Source organism: Equus quagga, chromosome 18, assembly GCF_021613505.1.
Source record: "Equus quagga isolate Etosha38 chromosome 18, UCLA_HA_Equagga_1.0, whole genome shotgun sequence".
NCBI lineage: Eukaryota > Metazoa > Chordata > Mammalia > Perissodactyla > Equidae > Equus > Equus quagga.
In genome coordinates, this window is record NC_060284.1 from 2,732,647 (window position 1) to 2,750,624 (window position 17,978).

General features: G+C 44.6%; 2 protein-coding genes across 13 annotated transcripts in view; one reads left to right on the forward strand and one right to left on the reverse strand.

Moving 5' to 3' along the window:
* The window catches only part of ALG6 (ALG6 alpha-1,3-glucosyltransferase), a 73,870-nt gene that overhangs the window by 39,256 nt on the left and 16,636 nt on the right, over positions 1-17,978 (forward strand). For 6 of the 10 annotated variants that reach the window (XM_046645681.1, XM_046645676.1, XM_046645678.1 and 3 more), the window contains 3 exons: positions 3,846-3,914; positions 4,044-4,242; positions 10,118-11,274. In XM_046645681.1, coding sequence (XP_046501637.1) covers positions 3,846-3,914; positions 4,044-4,242; positions 10,118-10,315 — 466 coding nt within the window. In that variant the 3' untranslated portion in view covers positions 10,316-11,274. Of the gene's footprint in view, positions 1-3,845; positions 3,915-4,043; positions 4,243-10,117; positions 11,275-17,978 lie in introns of those variants that run through there. The other 4 variants (XM_046645684.1, XM_046645685.1, XM_046645686.1 and 1 more) reach the window with 2 other exon arrangements.
* Positions 13,409-17,978, reverse strand: part of ITGB3BP (integrin subunit beta 3 binding protein) — a 70,086-nt gene continuing 65,516 nt past the window's right edge. For all 3 annotated transcript variants that reach the window (XM_046645687.1, XM_046645689.1, XM_046645688.1), the window contains one exon: positions 13,409-14,344. Coding sequence is in view for 1 of the 3 variants with exons in the window: in XM_046645689.1 (XP_046501645.1) it covers positions 14,337-14,344 (8 nt within the window). In the remaining 2 variants the exon portion in view is untranslated. The remainder of the gene's footprint in view (positions 14,345-17,978) is intronic.

Below are 17,978 nucleotides of genomic sequence, written 5' to 3' on the forward strand. Positions count from 1 at the left end.
TCCCCATCAAGCAGTCACTCGCCCTTCTCCCCTCCCGCGAGTCCTCGTAACCACTGATGCACTTGCTGTCTGTGGATTTGCCCGTTTGGACATTTCACAGGAATGGAATCATGACTGCGTGGCTTGTGTCTGAGCACTTCCACTGAGCATCATGTTTCAGAGTTCGTCTGGGTGGTAGCGTGTATCAGGACTTCACCTTTATGCCTGAGGGACACTGCAGTGTTTATCCTGCACCAATTGATGGACGTTGGGCTTGTTTCCACCTTTGGGCTCTTGTGGATGGTGCCGCTATGAACATTTGTGTGTGAGTTTTTCTTGTTTTCAGTTCTCTTGGGTCTATACCCAGGAGTGGAATTTCTGGGTCATACAGGAGTTCTATATTTAACTTACTGAGGAACTGTCAAACTGTTTTCCATAGTGGTTGTACCATTTTACATTCCCACCAGTAATATCAGACGGTCCTAGTTTCTCCGTAGCCTTGTCAGCACTTGTTATTTTCTGTTTTATTGCCATCCTAGTGGGTCTGAAGTGCTGTCTCCTGTGGTTCTGATTTGCATTTCCCTAATGACAATGATGTTGAGCATCTCTTTATGTCCCTGTTGGCAATATGTGTACCTTCTTTGGAGGAATGCCTACTTAAATCCTTTGCCCAGTTTTTAACTGGTTGTCTTTTTGTTGTTCAGTTTTAGGAGTTCTTTATATTCTGGATGTTAAACCTTTATCAGATACATGATTTGCAAATATTTTCTCTCATTCTTTGGATTTTAAACTTTTTTTTTTTTGGTGAGGGAAATTCACCCTGAGCTAACATCTGTGCCAGGCTTCCCCTGTTTTGTATGTGGGATGCCACCACAGCATGGCTTGATGAGTGGTTGTAGGTCCACACGCGGGATCTGAATCCATGAACCCTGGGCCACCAAAGCAGAGTATGTGAACTTAACCACCACACCACTGGGCTGGTCCCCCTCTTAACCTTCTTGATAGTCTTCTTTGATGCACAAAAGTTTTGGGCTTTTTTGGCTAAGGAAGATTTGCCTGAGCTAACCTTCATTGCCAATCCTCCTCTTATTTTGCTTGAGGAAGATTAGCACTGAGCTAACATCTGTGCCAGTCTTCTCTGGTTTTTTGTATGTGGGACACCACCACAGCGTGGCTGGTGAGTGGAGCAGGTCTGTGCTCAGGATCTGAACCTGTGAACCTGGGCCACTGAAGTGGAGCGTGCAGAACTTTAACCACTCGGCCACGGGGCTGGGCCCTGTACAAGTTTTTAATTTTGATGAAGTCCAGTTTATCTATTCTTTCTTTTGTTGCTTGTGCTTTTGGTGTCGTATCAAACAAACCATCGCCAAATCCAAGGTTAATAAAGATTTACCCTCATGTTTCTTCTAAGAATTTTATGGATGTAGCTCTTCTTTCTTGTGGATTTAGGTCTTTGGTCTCTGTTGAGTTAATTTTTGTATATGGTGTGAGATAGGTAGACAATTTTCTTCAGATGAGTTTTGCTGAAAAGGGGAGCAGGAAAACAGAGCAATAACTGGTAGAGAAAGTGGGGTCAAGAGAGATGTTGTTTGTCTGAAGACAGGAGGATAACAGCATGGGAATGGTCCGTGGAGGGAGGGAGAGGTGAGAGTCGCTGGAGCTGTGTCCTTCAGAAGGGAGGGGGTGGGATCTGGGGCACAAAGGGAAGAATGGGCTTTGGGCAGATGCATGATGGTTCATCTTAATAAAAAGGGGGAGCAGGTGACACTGGTCCAGATGCTGGGGAGAGGGTGGATGTGACGGCAGCATCTGTGGAAGCACCTTCTTTTTTTTAAAGATTTTATTTTTCCTTTTTCTCCCCAAAGCCCCCCGGTACATAGTTGTATATTTTTAGTTGTGGGCCCTTCTAGTTGTGGCCTGTGGGACGTGGCCTCAGCATGGCCTGACGAGCGGTGCCATGTCTGCGCCCAGGAACCAAACCAGCGAAACCCTGGGCCACTGCAGCGGAGTGCGTGAACTTAACCACTCGGCCACGGGGCCGGCCCCTGGAAGCTCCTTCATTTGCTTCAGTTTTCTTACTGGAGTGAAGGGCAGGGTTATTAGGCAAGGGTGGGGTGGAGCTCTTAGGGGTATGAGGAGAGAGAAGTTGTGAGTCATTTTTCTAAGTTGACACAGAGTATGAACAGACTCGGGTGACGTCCAGTAATTGTGGAACACTCGAATATCATGATCATGTATTTAAAGTGGGACAGTCGGGGGTAAATGTCCTCCTCCAGAGCAGTTGCTCAGTGCGGTTGGAGTAAGCGCAGGCGGACAGCTGGGTGCTTCCAGGTTCGTGGTTTTGCCTGTACGGGTAACTCACCTGCTCAGGCTGAGTGAATGCACGGGAGTGAGTATGAAGTGACTGGCCTTAGCATTTAAGCTGGTGAAGCAGAGAAGAGGACGTCAGAGGAGTGAGCAAAGTGCAGAGGCGGCAGGAGCAGTGGACTGAAGGTCTTGGTGGGGTCAGACGACTGCTGGATTGGAGCACCGAGAGGTCGGAGAGAGGTGGGCATGCAGGGGACGAGTGGTGATTTCGGGGAGGTCCCAGTCTGGAGTGCGACTGCAGATGAGAGGAGTTCCGGCGCAGAGGTCAGGGTGTTGGAGGACCACGTGTATGTTCTGTGTTAAAATGTTACATCTGTATATGTTAAAGTTGCCAAGAATTAAGGGGGGTAGGGTCGTGAAGAGTGACAGTGAGTGAGGAGCTGAGCTTGGGAAGCGAGCCTCGTGGCTGGTGGACAGTGACAGAGATGAGCAGTAATAGGGATAGGGCCTGATGACGCAAGATGCAGCGCTGGAGGCTGTTGGGTGGCGAGAGGGAGGCTGGGAGAGGTGGGAAGGAGCGGGGAGTCGTCTCCCTCCTGTGGCCCAGGTGTTTGAAGGCTGTGGAAACGAGGGCAGGGGGCAGCTTCTTGGTGCTGGCGGTGGGGCCAGGGGTGGTTGCGAACCCGGTGGTGGGCGTAAAGGGCGAGGAGAGGCGGAGGCCGTGGGTGTTGCTGCTGGACTGTAAAGGCCCTTGAGGTTAGGGCTGAGCTACAGTCATCTGTGTGTTCCCTTCAGAGCTGCGCTTGTACGTAATATGTTTTCAACAAATGCTGTGTTCAGTAAATGAATGCTGGATGAATGAACAGGAAAGAATTAAGACCCAGAAAGGGAGGATAATGTTTACTGAGTCCCTGCCGTGTGCTTGTCATCAACGCGAACACATCCTGACGTGAAAAGCATCAGCCGCGAAGCGGACAGTGCTCGAGTCGGGCTTCCGTGAGCCTCTTCCTGCTCCTTGTCCCTCTGCTTCTTCACCACCGTCTGCCTGTCTCCCTTTTCAGTTGCTCTCTGCCTCTGTTGTCCTCTCTTCACAGGCGGATGATGATCCTGCCTGTTATAACTTTACTTTGTAACTCAGCTGAGTAATATGTCACACGGAGGATCTTAAAAAGAGAAGGTTCAAAACCACGGTACCAGGAACTCATTTCAGATGTACCAAGTGGGGTGAAATACATGGAAAAGCTCTTTCTCTGACTGTTCACCTCTGTGTATCTGATCCGGTCTTTAGCCTGCTGTTTGTAGGACAGAGAAGAGATGCTCCACGAATGGACTGCTGGAAGCCGTGCTTCTCCAGTGGTCAGGAGGAGGTGACACGCTGTGTCTGGACTCTCGTTTGGACTGAGAGCTATGAAGAAATGAGTCAGTAGCCCGTAGGAGACCTTGCTGGCTGTTTTTTGTTTTTTTAGTTATCCCGAAAATCAGACAGAGAATGTTTATATTTTTTATAAGAGTTGAAATTATATTCTGTAAGATTAAAATATTTTTCTTTGTCATTTTAGACCAGTCTGCCTAGTTTTAAGTGAAATTCCTTTTATGTCTACTTGGTTTTTGCTTGTGTCAACATTTAGGTGAGTCAGACTAATTTCCATATCATGTTTTCAGTATAGTTCTTATAAACTCATTTAAAACTTTCTGACAAGGTGATTTCGGTTTGAATCGACAGTTCTCTGATGATGGTTTTCTGTTTTCCTGTGCAGTATGCTGCCTCTTCTCTTGAAGGATGACCTGCTAATGCCCTCAGTGGTGACAACGATGGCATTTTTTATAGCTTGTGCAACTTCCTTTTCAATATTTGAAAAGACTTCCGAAGAAGAGCTGCGCTTGAAGTCCTTTTCCGTGTCTGTTAGGAAGCATCTCCCACGCTTTACATTTCTTCCCAGAATTATACAACATTTGGTAAGTTGTTTAGTTTTTAAGGAATGGTGCTTAGCATGGCACTGTTTTTAAAAAATTATTGCAATATCTTTTTTCTTGCATTACTTTTTAAAGCTATAACTCAGGTAAATTCACCCAGAACATCCACCCATTTAAAGTGTGCAATTCAGCGGTTTTAAATATGTACACGAAGTTGTACAACCATAGTCTAACTTTAGATTATTTGCATCACCCCGAAAAGAGACCCCGTACCCATGAGCAGTCCTTCCCCATTGCACCTCCCTCCCGCCCCGAGCCTTGCACAGCCACTGATCTGCTTGCTGCCTGTGGATTCGCCTGTCTGGACACTTCACAGAAATGGGGTGTGTTAGTCTGCTGGGGCTGCCACAGCAAAGTACCACGGCCGGTGGCTTGAAGCAACAGACATGTACCTTCTCACAGTCTGGAGGCCAGAAGTCCGAGATCAGGTGCCGTCAGCGCTGGCTTCTGCTGAGGCCTCTCCTCCCGGCTTGCAGGCCATCTGGCTGCGTCCTCACAGGCCTTTCTTCGTGTGCGTGTTAGAGAGTGGTCTTTTGTGTGTCTCTTCCTCTTCTTAGGAGGACACCAGTACTATCAGATAAGGGCCCCACCCTTATGACGTCATTTAACCTTAATTTACCCTCCCCCAGATTTCTATCCCCAAATGTAGTGGCACTGTGCGTAGGGCTTCAACATAGGAATTTTGTGGGGTTCTGTTACATGGAATCATATGAAATGTGGTCTTTTGTGACTGGCTTCTTTCCCTTAGTGTGTTTTTGAGGTTCATCCGTGTTGTGGCGTGTATCAGTACTTCACTCCTTTTTTATTGCCAATTATATTCCATTATACGGGTATAGGGCACTTTGTTCACCCATTCATCATCAGTAGATGGCCGTTAGGCTGCTTCCACCTTTTGGCTGTCCTGAGTAATGCTGCTGTGCAGATTGGTTACAAGTTTATCAGTGCACGTGGGTTTTCATTTCCCTTGAGTATATTCCTACAAGTGGTGATTCTGTTTAACATTTTAAGAGATTGCCAAACTGTTTTCCAAAGTGCTCCAGGATTCTGCCTTCCCACCAGCAGTATATGAGGGCCCAGTGTCTCAACAGCACTTGGTGTCTTTCTATTCCAGCCATCCCAGTGGGTGTGAAATGGCATCTCTTGGTGGTTTGATTTGCGTCTCCCTGGTTAGTAATGATGTTGAGCATCTTTTTACGTGCCTATCAGCCATTTGTGTATCTCTTTGGAGAAATGCCTGTTCACATGCTTTGCCCACTTTGAATTGGGTTGTCTGTTTATTTTTGAGTTGTAAGAGTTCTTTATACATTCTTGATACAGGTCCCTTATTAGAGGACTTGCAAAGGTCTTCTCCCATTCTGTCGCTTGCTCTTTCACTGTCTTGATGGTATCATTTGCAGCGTAAGAGTTTTATGAAGTCTAATATATCTGTTTTTTCTTTTGTTGCTTGTGCTTTTAGTGTCATATCTAAGAAACCGTATGTAACCAAAGGTCATGAAGATTTGCTCATGTTTTCTTTTAAGAGCTGTATGGTTTTAGTTCTTATCTTTTGGTCACTGATTCATTTTGAGTTAATTTTTGTGGATGGTGTGAGGAGGAGTTCAGCTTCATTCACTTTTCTAGCACTAGTGAACTGTGTTGGCACCCTGGTTGAAAATCACCCGTCCTGCATGTAAGGGTTTGTTTCTGGACCTTCAGTTCTGTTCCACTGATCCATGATGTCTCTCCTTATGGCGGTACCACTGTGTTGGTTACTGTAGCTTTGTAGTTAGTTTTGAAATTGAAAATCTAAGTCTTCCAACTTTGTTCTTCCTTTTCAAGATTGTTGATTGTTTTAGCTATTGTATATGTCCCTTGCATTTCCATATTACTTTTAGGCTTAGCTTGGAAATTTCTCCAAAAATTTTGATAGCAGTTGCTTTCAATCTATATATCAATTTGTGGAGTATTGCTATCTCAAGATTTAGTCTTCCAAACCTGCAAACATAGGATACATTTCCATTTACTTATTCTTTAATTTCCTTTAACAATGTTCTGTACTTTTCAGCGTACAAGTCTTGTATTTCTTTTGTTAAATTTATTTCTAGGTATTTTATTCTGTATGTTGCTTTTGTAAATGGAAATTTTTTTTTTTGCTGAGGAAGATTTGCCCTGAGCTAACATCTGTGCCAATCTTTCTCTTTTTGTATATGGGTCCCCGCCACAGCATGGCCACTGATGAGTGGTGTAGGTCTGTGTCTGGGAATTGAACCCAGGCCGCCAAAGCGGAGCGCACTGAACTTAACCACTATGCCACCAGGGCTGGCCCTGGAATTGTTTTCTTAATTTCATTTTCATAATGTTCATTGCTACTATATACAGATACAACTGATTTTTTTATATTGAACTTGTATTCTTTGCTGTTTTAGTGGATTCCTTCTGATTTTCTATATATAAGATCATGTCATCTGCAAGTCAGGATAGTTCTTCCTTTCCAATCTGGATGCCTTTTCTTTCTTTTTCTTGCCTCATTATCCTGGCTGGAACCTCCAGTACAATGTTGAATACAAGTGGCAAGAGCGGACATCTTTTCTTCTTCCTGATTTTAGAGGGAGAGCATCCAGTCTTTCATTGTTAACTATGACAATAGCGGTGGGGTGTTTTTAGGTGGCCTTTATTCGGTTAGGAAGTTCTCTTTTATTCCTAGTTTGTGAATATTTTTATCACGAAAAGGTGTTGGATTTTGTCAAATGCTTTTCCAGTGTCTAATGATATGGTCACGTGTTTTCCCTTCATTCTATTAATATGCTGTATTACACTGACTGCTCTTCGGATGTTGAACTAATCTTGCATTCTTGGGCTGAGTCCCCCTTGATCATGACGTGTGATCCTTTTTATACGCCCCTGGCTTGGGTTTGCCAGTATTTTGTAGATGACTTTTGCACCTATATTCCTAAGGGTCTGCAGTTTTCTTTTCTGGTGATGTCTTTGTCTTGTTCTGGTGTGAGGGTCAACACTTGCCTTATGGAATTCAGTTGGGGAGCTATTCCCTTCCTACTTTTTGGAAGAGTTTGTGAAGGACTGTTAATTCTTCTGTAAACATCAGCTTTGATTCACCAGTGACGCCGTCTGGGCCTGGGCCTCTCTTTGAGGGAGTTTAAAAATGATTAATTCAATCTCTTTACTTGTTAAGGTCTATTCAGACTTTCTGTATTGCTTGAGACGGTTTCAGGTGTGTCTTTCTAACTTGTCCATTTCCTCTGTTACATCATTTGTTGGCACACAGTTGTTCACAGCATCTCTCACCATCCTTCATTTTTAGGTTTGGTAAGGAATGCTGGCCTCTTCTCACTCCTGATTTGGGGAATTTGTGCTTTCTCTCTTCCTTGGTCTTTCTAGGTAAAGTTTGTTGGTTTCATCGATATTTCTACAGAACCAACTTTTGATCAGTGATTCTTCTCTATTGTTTTTATGTTTTCTATTTCATTGATTTTGGCTCTAATTTTATGATACCTTTTCTCATGCTTGCTTTAGGTTTGGTTTACTCTAATTTCTTAAAGCTCAAGGTCAGGTGATTGATTTGAAACCTTTTTCCATTTTTATATAGGCATTCAAACCTACAAATCCCCCTGTGCCATGTTCAAGTAGCATTCCATTCCATAAATTTTGACATATATATGTTTTTTAACTTAGCTAGAAATATAGTCCATTTCCATTGTGCTATCTTCTTTGGTTCATGAATTATTTAGAAATTTTTTGTTCAGTTTCCAAATATTTGGGGATTTCCCAGATTTCTTCCTGTTTTTGTTTTCTAGTTTAATTCCAATGTGTTTGGAGGACATACTTTGTATTATTTTGGTATTTTCAAATATATTGACTTTGTTTTATGTTAATTTCTCCTTCAATTTTGAAGGGTATTTTTCCTAGAAACAGAATTGTCTTTTTCTTTCAGCAATTTGAATGTCATCCATCCCACTGCCTTGGGCCCTCCATGTTTTCTGATGAGAAATCAGTTATTAATCTTACTGAGGATAGCTTATATGTTTTTCAGGTTTTAGATTCTTAGATACCCAATTCGAGATATTAAGGAGCACTTGGCTATATGAGTCTGGTGTTAGGGGAGAGGTCCAGGCTGGAGATGGTAATTTGAGTCTTCAGCATATAGACTGGAATTAAAGTCACGTCACTGGATGAGCTCACCAAAGGGGAGAGTATGGATTAAGAAGACTGAGCTCTCAGCCGTGCAATACTACAGTGCGCAGAGGAAGAGGACATGGGAGGATTAACCAGTGAGCTGGGAGGAAACCAGGCGAGTATGGGGCCATGGAAGCCAAGTGAAGGGAGTGTTTCAAGGTGATGGGAGTCACGTGCTTCTTCAAATGCTGCTGAGATCAAGTGAGGCAGTAAGAACTGACCGTTGGATTTAGCACAGTGGAGGCCATCATACAGGGCAGTTTTGTTGGAGTGACTGGGGTGAAAGCCTGACTGGTGGGGGCTCATGGAGGAATGGGAGGAGAACTGGATGCAGGTTACAGGCCACTCTTCTGGGAAACTTTGCCCTAAATAGGAGCAGACAAGTGGGGTAAAGCTGGAGTTTGCGGAGGAATTTTAGCTTGTCTCAACACCGATTCAAGATTAGGACATTTCAGTCAGTCTCATATTTCTTAAGTTTAAAACTTTTGATTTCACTTCAGAAATTTTCACTCCCCACAAGGTCTGACTCGGGGACTTTCCCTCTGGAGGACACTTGCAGCCTGATTTCACGTTTGGGAGCCTTTCTGGCTCCTGTCCTTCCCACTCTGCCATCTGGCGCACTCTCTCCAGGTCTTACCAGTCCTGCCATAGTACAGCAGTGAAAGCATCTTGCAGGGTTCCTGTGATGTCCCCTCCTTCATGAAAGTCACTGACTTCCTTCTCACTGCTCGCTTTCCACATTCACTGAAGCAGCTTCTGTGCACCTCTGTACTGGGGTGGGGGCGGGTCTAATGCGTAAGCTCTGGCTGGTCCTTGTCTTAAAGAGGCTCACAGTCTGGAGCTAAACTGTCCAGTCCGGTAGCCACTGGACACATGTGGATATTTAAATATAGTAAAATAAAATTAAAAATCCAGCTCCTCAGTCGCAGCAGGCATTTCAGATGCTCAGGAGCCACACGTGGTTGGCAGCTCCTCTTCTGGACTGCAGAGAGAGAGAACGTTTCCATCACTGCGGACAGTGGGCTGGTCTCAGAAGACACCAGCAGCTACACAGTGACGATAAATGCGATCATTATTGTTACTGTTCATTTTGGCATTTAATAAAATGTGACTTTGTGATTTTAACTAGCTTGTGCATTTCCCTGATTAAATGGAAAACTCTGAGGCCAGAGGACTGCGTTTTCTCTCATTTGCCCCACCATGCTTTACTGCGAGGTTAGCTCATTGAAAGCTTTCAGTGAGCATGAAATGGAATTTTCCATATGGCATGGAAAACTTCCATAGATGGACTTGTAGGTTAGCTTAGAATTTTATATGCTGCAGGGACACAGGCCCTGGAGCATGCTGTGCCTGACGCTGCCTGGCAGTGGGATCTCTCCCACCTCCTTTCCTCAGCACCTGGTGTATGAAGGATGGGACAGGCTGTCCGGCTTTGGAGAGCTTTCAGAAGCGCTGAGGCCCTCCCCAGGAACAATTTACCTGGTCTGGGGTGTGGCCTGGGCATTGAGATTTCTAACCTCCCCAGCTGGTTCTAACACGCGGCCTCAGCTGAGATCCACCAGTGGAAGAGAGTGGACCCCTCACCCTCGCCTGCAGCTCTGCCCATTTACAGCTATAAGTCAGCGTGACCAGTACATCGCAATCTTGTCTTTTATACTACTCATGAATCCTTTTTTTCCCCTTATAGTTTATCATCTCAGTAATCACTATGGTCCTTTTGACCCTGATGACTGTCACACTGGATCCTCCTCAGAAACTGCCGGACTTATTTTCTGTACTGGTGAGTTCGGTGTCCTGCTTGAACTTCCTGTTCTTCTTGGTCTACTTTAACATTATAATCATGTGGGATTCCAAAGATGGAAGAAATCAGAAGAAAATCCACTAGCTCTGTCCGCAAATGTGAAAACGTTAACAGTGCTAAAAGGTTTTATGAACTTTTGCTGTGTGTAAATCATCATTTTGAGAATCATGGACTTATATGAGAAGAGATGGTGACAAGTCACTGTTGCCTATGCAAAATAAATGTATAGGGACCAAAGCCAAGGGAGACTTTTATTTCTATTGAGTGGTCAAGAGATATTGTCATTTTATTAATATTCAGTTATTCAAGTGCGAAAATAAGAGAAAAATGTCCTTAATACAGTGTTTACTTAGGAAATATACTCTAAGTTGTTGTCTTGAAAAAAACCTGCAAATACAGTGAGCTTACTGGGAGAATTTAGCTCTGTCTTTTTAAAGATGATCACTAATTTTGGTATTCAAATTTGGTTTTCCCTACATTTTAGAATGCAAGAAATGTGTACTTCATTCTTTAGCTACTGTATCTCAGGGATTAAATTTGTGATAATCTTTTTAATTACTGAGAAGGCAATTTAAACCATGTAAGTTTGAACATGCCTTATTACATGTGCAAATTTGAGTTTCTTTTTAACAAGGCAGAGAGATTAAACCATGTTCTTATTTATTTCCAAGAATCCTGATTTACTTGAATGCAATTAAACAATGAATTTTCCTGAATTTAAATCTGAATAGTTTGAATGAAGTCTTCTTCCTTACTCATGATCACTCCTTCTAAACTTCCAGGATCGTCCTGTTAGATGGCTTTATGCAGGATTTCATCCTTCTGTTCTTTTGTGTTATGACCTGGTTCAAAGTTGCCATTGAGTCATGTCATGCTCCATGTTAACTTGGCCCTATGGATACTGTATCGCTCTGTATTCACCAAGCCCATCTTTACTATAGTATTCAATGGGTAAAAATGATGTATTATATCCACGTTGTACTTTCTCATGTACTGTTTATTTAGTCTCTGTAATAAAAATAAAACAATCATTTTCCCATCAACCTTTTTTTTTTGAGGAAGATTAGCACTGAGCTAACATCTGCCAATCCTCCTCTTTTGCTGAGGAAAACTGGCCCTGAGCTAACATCCGTGCCCATCTTCCTCTACTTTATATGTGGGACGCCTGCCACAGCATGGTGTGCCAAGAGGTGCCATGTCCGCACCCAGGATTCAAACTGGCAAACCCCGGGCCGCCAAAGCAGGACGTACACTTAACCACTCTGCCACCGGGCCGACCTCTCAACCTATCTTCTTAGTGAATATATTTGTTTCATAAGATGGCCATTAAAGTATATTAACTAAATGGTGGTATATATATATTTATTTTAAAACACCGCAAGCCGAACATAGACACACAGAAAATTTGGTTCTAGACATGGACAGCGACACGCTGATGCAGGAAGGTATGTGTTTCTAAGTTTGATAAAGGAAGTGGGTTTAGACAAAGCAAAAACTCAAGAAGTATTTCTTTCTCAAAGCAAATGTGCATAAAGACTCAAAGGGCAGGTCAGCACAGAAACGCAGCCTTGAGTCGCTGCCGAATCAGCAGGAACACTGGTGTCCACGGCCACCATCTGTAATCGCTGGGCCCAGCTGTCAGCATCCTGGCTCGCTGGGATAGTCTTACTGTTTTATTTTTTGTAATAGCATACTCGTGTTGAACACAGGGTGCCGATTTAACCCAATGATTAGGAAGTTCTAACTTCTAAATAACTGGAATAGAGAAACGTTATTTGTAAATAAAAGTATTACATAAACAGTAAAAGGAATGCACTCATTCAAGATACAGGTAAATTCTGCAAGTGAAAGCACATTTTCCAGATGTTTTAATCTAACCATACTGAGTGACACTGCAGCTTTTACAGAGACAGTAGCAAATATAAGTGTCTCTTGTAGCTATTAGAAACCAGTTTCAGAAGAGTCCACTTTGAACTCTGAGGGATTAGGTTCCAAAATACAAAAAAATGTCCAGCGACGAGTTATGATCACAGAAACAGGCAATTCCAAAGTACTTCTCTCAGCTACACTCAGGATTATGGGAATGTTTTAATATAATGAGATTTAGGTTATGCAAAGATATTAAAAATTTCTCACTTTGTTCACAATTATACCTGTCAAAAAATGAATGCTTCTAAGTTATTTTTAAGTTCATTTCAGAGGGAAGGCCGTTTCTGAGAAATGCAGTTTTCTCTTGTCAATAAACTCAGGTTTGCTTCTTAAAATGAAGAGAGTAGGGTGTATGCTCATGTATCAGATATGAGGCATACAGCAGTCACTTTCCCTCCGGGCCTTAGGGAGGGGAGGGAAATCCCCGATGTAGCATTCTGTCCAAATGATAAACCACAGCTGAGTGAGGGAAACATTTACAAAAGTCACGGCAGCCAGCAGGGCCGCTCTGTTCTAGAGAAGGCGGGAGAGATGGATAGGACGCAACGAAATAATGGCTGGAGTAACACAACGGCTTCAAGTCTCAATTGGTCTCTTCTGCGATGTTCATTGGAAGATCAGGGCCAAGGGTATCCCCCTGCCGTGCCCTCCCCACCCCACATAAACATTAGTTTTGTGTGTGGATCTTTCTGCTTTGTCCTTCATGTGGCCTCCAAGGGTGATAAAGCGAGAGTCATCTGATCTACAGTGAGGAGAACTGGGAAATGATTCTTAGCTGACCCAGCTGTTCTGCAAGGCAAAAGCTTAGCAGATCAAGAGGGCAAACATACAGTAACCAATTTAACAGCATTAAGCACATAGCTCCATAACTGGGATTGCATATAGAACAATCTACTCCTTAACCTATTTCCTGACTGATGCAGGTTTCTTTGTATGTTTTGGCTTACATTCTAAGGTTAGTTTTCAATGCTAGAACCGAAAGGAATTATGCTTTTGAGTTGCCCTACTGTAAGAACTGTATCATAAAGTATTAATATTCTGCAGGTTATCTTAAAAGTCTTATTTAAATAATACCAATAAAATCATTAGTGAAGGCAAGGAGGTTTAACTGTTAACTGGGTTACTGTTTAGTATCTATGTCATTCAAATTAAGTTTTTTAAAAATCATTTTCATTTTAAGAAGTGAATCTGAAAGTCCTCTAAATGGAAAATTAGGTATTTTCAACCTTAATTTGTTAAACTTTGTTTCAGATTTTCATATAGTATTTTTATTTTCATGTTACAGTGAATTAAATGACACGGTCACATCTTATAAATTTTGTCGACAACACAAGTACTGAGGGAGTAGCATTTTTTCCCTGTATAAACAGTCAAAGAAAAGTATAGAAGTTTTAAAAAACCATGTTATCAAGTTATAACACATTCTGTAATTTCCTCTGCCCTTTATTTTCTGACAGCACAAGCATGATGATACAAAACACCATAGCAAAATAGAAATTAATGCTTCAAAATAATCTGGAGAGGATCACATACAGCCCCATAAGAAAGGTCTTTTCTTTAAGTTCAGTAGGCTGTGTAGTTCAGTTTAAATGTCTGTACTGAAAAACGTATTCCAATAGTTTACAAAAGGAGATGTGAAAATTTTAACTTTGAAAATACTTTCTCCCTATGAGCATAGGAATAACTAGAGTCTAAAAACCCTCATCCCTGAGATAGCGGCTACACAATGAACTTCTACATACATTTTTAAAAATTTAAAGCAGAGTCTAAATAATGCGCAATACACATCTGGGGCTTTAAATGGGCAGACTGGTACCTAACGCACCCAGCATCAGCTTTATCCTGGGCTTTAAAGCATTCAGCCTGCCCAGGCGCCAGGGCGTCAGCGCCTCACCAAGTCTCCACAAAGGCTCCAGGACAGGCGTGTGCGGCACAGAGAGAGAGTCAGGAGCCTCTTCCACAGGAGAGGGTCAAGAAGAAATGGATTATTTACACTGAGATTACCTACTGGTGTGTGTAGAAAGTTTAAATTAGCTGCAAGAAATTTTATCTAGACATGCACCTGCCTAGTGCTATGATCTGGTATTTACTGGGCAGATTAATTACAGACATTTCTTCTGTTCCTTTCAATGCGATCAAGCAGATGCAGGAGTTGTTCATAGTGGGCGCATTTCTTCTAAATGCCTGTAGGATATAAAAGAGGATTATTAAACCATCAAGAATTAGTTTCCAACTTAACATACATCTCATACATAAGAAATTATTCCAACCCATTTACTGTGTAACTTGGTACCGCGTTTAGACACTGGTAATCTCTCATTTGCTTATCTGCGCTTCTACACAAGACTCACCCCCACAAACAATTGTCACCATGACTACTCCAGCACAGCACGCTCCACTCCACGCGAAGACAGATCTTGAGATCTGAGGGAGCCGCAGAACCCCAACATGGCCCACTGAGACACGAAATCTACATGCCTTTTGTCCGTAAGCCTGAAGGGCCTTCTAGCAGGTGTCTCCTCCAACAGCTGCCCCCCCAAAGAGAGACAGTCTTCACTGACACTCCTCCTCAGAGTCCCCCGGGACTGGGTGGTGGTAGAAGTTCTTGTCTGTCTGGCCTTAGGACCCTCGTGAGAGAGGACGCCTTTGAGGAAAGCAGCCCTTGGCGATGATGGCACATGTTCTCACAGGGCAGGGGGACGGAGCCCTCCTGAAGCACCCCTTCCTTGCTTACACGGGCACCTGGGAAGAAGCAATGCATGGTAGGCCCCTGTGGTCCCCTAGTCACGAGAGTCCACGTATGTTGTTCTGCTCCAGGAGAAGACAGGTTGCCAACCTGCAGCCAACTTTTGCCAGCTCTCATTTGAGTCTGGCCTGAGTTCCTAGAGAAGATTTTAAGCACGCAAGTGTTCCCTCAGTGTCCTTACTGGTTACTGACACCGAGTCATCAGAAGCAACCATACCAGAGAGGAAAGGAAGACTACCATTTGTTAACTAGTGACTATGGGGAGGCAGTAATTAAGCTAATTATTTTGTATAATCCCACACAGTAAGTACTGTCGGTCCCATTTGATAATTGCAGCCAGTCAGCTGAGCAGGTAGTGGAGCTGGTGCTGGGCATCTAGTCCAGATCCCGTCCTCTGTTACAGCGCCAGGCCCTGCAGAGGGTTTTCACCAACTAATCACAGCTGCTGGGAGAACTGTGTTGAGAAAGACTCTGAGGCTAAATTCAGGAGCCAGCAAAAAACAAGCTTTGCTCACTGTGATGTCCCGCCCAGCCCCAGGGCAGGGAGAGCGGTCTGCTGTCTCCACCGCCACACTGGCTCCGGAGATGACGTCTCAGAACACGGCGAAAGGCGACTGAGACACGGGTGCAGTTCCTGAGCAGGACTTTGACGGGGTCCATCCTTCCCATGGCAGCTGTATTGCTTCTAACGTGTTTTGGGTTGTTACTTCCCTGATCTTCTCCGCCGGTGCCCTTCTGCCTAACGAGTGAATCTGAACTGACGAGCCTGGAGGTCAGCAGTGCTGACCACGTGGCCGGAGCCCCTTCAGTCGTTCTGCTTCCTGCCTTTTGTTCATGTTGTTCTCTCTGCCGAGTATGTCGACACAGACCATCAAAGTTACCTGTCTTCAACTTCTAGCTTCCTAGGAAAGTGCTAAGCTTCCATCTGTAGGGTCTGGGGGCCTGTGAGAGCTCCCGCAAAGTGGACAAACTTGAACTGACGTTAAGGTCATGAGCCCTTAATAATGACGTGATGGCTCCCTCCTGAGGTGCCGGACGTCCATCGTGCTCCTACACTCCTCGCATTCTTCCTTGGGCTCTTAGAGAGGAAGGTCAACTCCCCAGTCTGAAGAGGAAGGAACTGCTGCCACCGCGCTCACTCTCCACACCCCTGAAGAGTGACAAAGTCCAGAACACTGCCATGTCCTCCCGCAGTGGGACCTGTCCCTGTTCTTTCACAGCGCCCTCCCCACTATCTGGGCTCCCTTTCACTGTCTGCTCACAAGTGCAACGGCCTTTGTGCTTCATGATTTCACGTAAGGAGACCAGCCCATTCTCTCTCCCTCGCCTGCAACCAAGCCCAGAGGCGGGTCTGTGGTCCTCGCACTGTAGAGGCACATGGGCCTGGGGTCTATTTCAAAGGTCCAGCTTTCTGCTCAGGTTCAGCAGAGCACACGGAGTTCAAGATTTCAATTCAAAGCAGGAGAGAGCAGGTTCCACCTCTGCCTTAAGGACAATGCACATTAGTTACCCCGAGCCGCTACCAGAGGGCCCGCCATGTCAGAGGTTATCATTCCACCACTACGCGAGTGAACACTTTGATCCTCACTGGAATCATAATCCTTTTCTGTACTTGCTATTGGCCAGAACCCTGGAAGGAAGAAGGGTCTGAACTTGTCCCCCACTGTCATAGCTTGTCTTGTATTATTTTTGTTTCATGTATATAATAGAAATCTTGTGTCCTTAGCTTGATTACTAGGTTTCAACAGGTTGACATTATGCCCAGTGCTCTGTTTACACTTTTGTTAAGCAAGTGATTTTCCCATGTTGTTTCTAGATGAAGTATCCCAGTATCCCCTGCAAACATTAGCCAGAACCATGCTTCTTCTCTCCCCTCCCCTTTGGCTGGTCTTCGTACTATCTGTGGCCTATGGGTTGCTGTCTCCCCTACTCACAGTCTCTCTTATTCCAACATTATTTTACAGAGGCTTTGCCTCTTAAAGGCTCTGGGAGTGAATTTGTGTGGGGCGGTGCCCCCACTGAACAATACGGGTCACGGAAGTGAGTGCAGGAGGTGATGTGCAGACGGAGAACCTGGATGCAGTGGTGTCAGAAGCACTAGGATTGTCAGAGGACAAAATCAGGGAGCTTAATACCCTCCTTAGTCACACCCCTCGGGCAGCTACGACACACGCACAAAGGAAGAGCAACGGGAGAAGGTGGAAGAGCGGGATCCGAGGAAGCCCACTGTGGGTGCGTTAGAAGCAGGTTGTGAAGTGGCAAAACGTTGATGCTGATGGGGGAAAAGGTTCGCCAAGCCGAGGAGACAAGGACAAAGAAAGGAAATGAGGAAGGCACTTTCTGAGGAATGCATCTGCAGAACGGCAAGTGATCTGGAGTGGCGGAGGCACAGGGCAGACGAAGGGAAGCTGCGATGGGAACACCGTGGAGAGAGCCCCTCTAAAGCACAATCTGTCACACAGGACCGCTGTAGGGAAGGGGCAGGAAGGCAGGTCCCAGTGGAGACGCCAGTCATTGGATGAGCGGCAGTGAGGGAGTAACTAGCGCCGGGCGTGGAGAGGGAAGGGCACGTCTTTCAAAGCGATGTGACCTGGGGGCAGTTTGGGTGTGGAGACAAAAAGACAGAATTTTGAGGTTTTGAGCCTTATCCCTGAATGAATGTTAATCCCTAGAAAGGTCAAATGAAAAACAATTTTGGGGGGAAATGATGAAACCAGCATACTTGGGGGACAATGTTTGGCAGCGGAGATTGTCGGTTTACAGCTGGGGGGAGGGGCACAAATAGATCTGGAAACTACTGCCCCAAGGCGAGAACTGAAGTCAAGGGAGGGGATGAGACCGCGAAGAAAGTGCCCGCCGGGAGAGACAGCGCAGTCAAAGAAGCCGGGACGCGCCTCCGAGGGAAGCCGGGCTTCGTCTCCGCTGCTTCCCACTAACCGGACGCTGACCGGTGCCAACCTTAATTCTCTCAAGTTTCTTGAAAGTGTTATTCAAATTGAAGACTCGAAGAACACTGCTAACACGTGACGCCCTTTACTGGAATTGTTGAACACGAAGCTATCCTCAGTACTC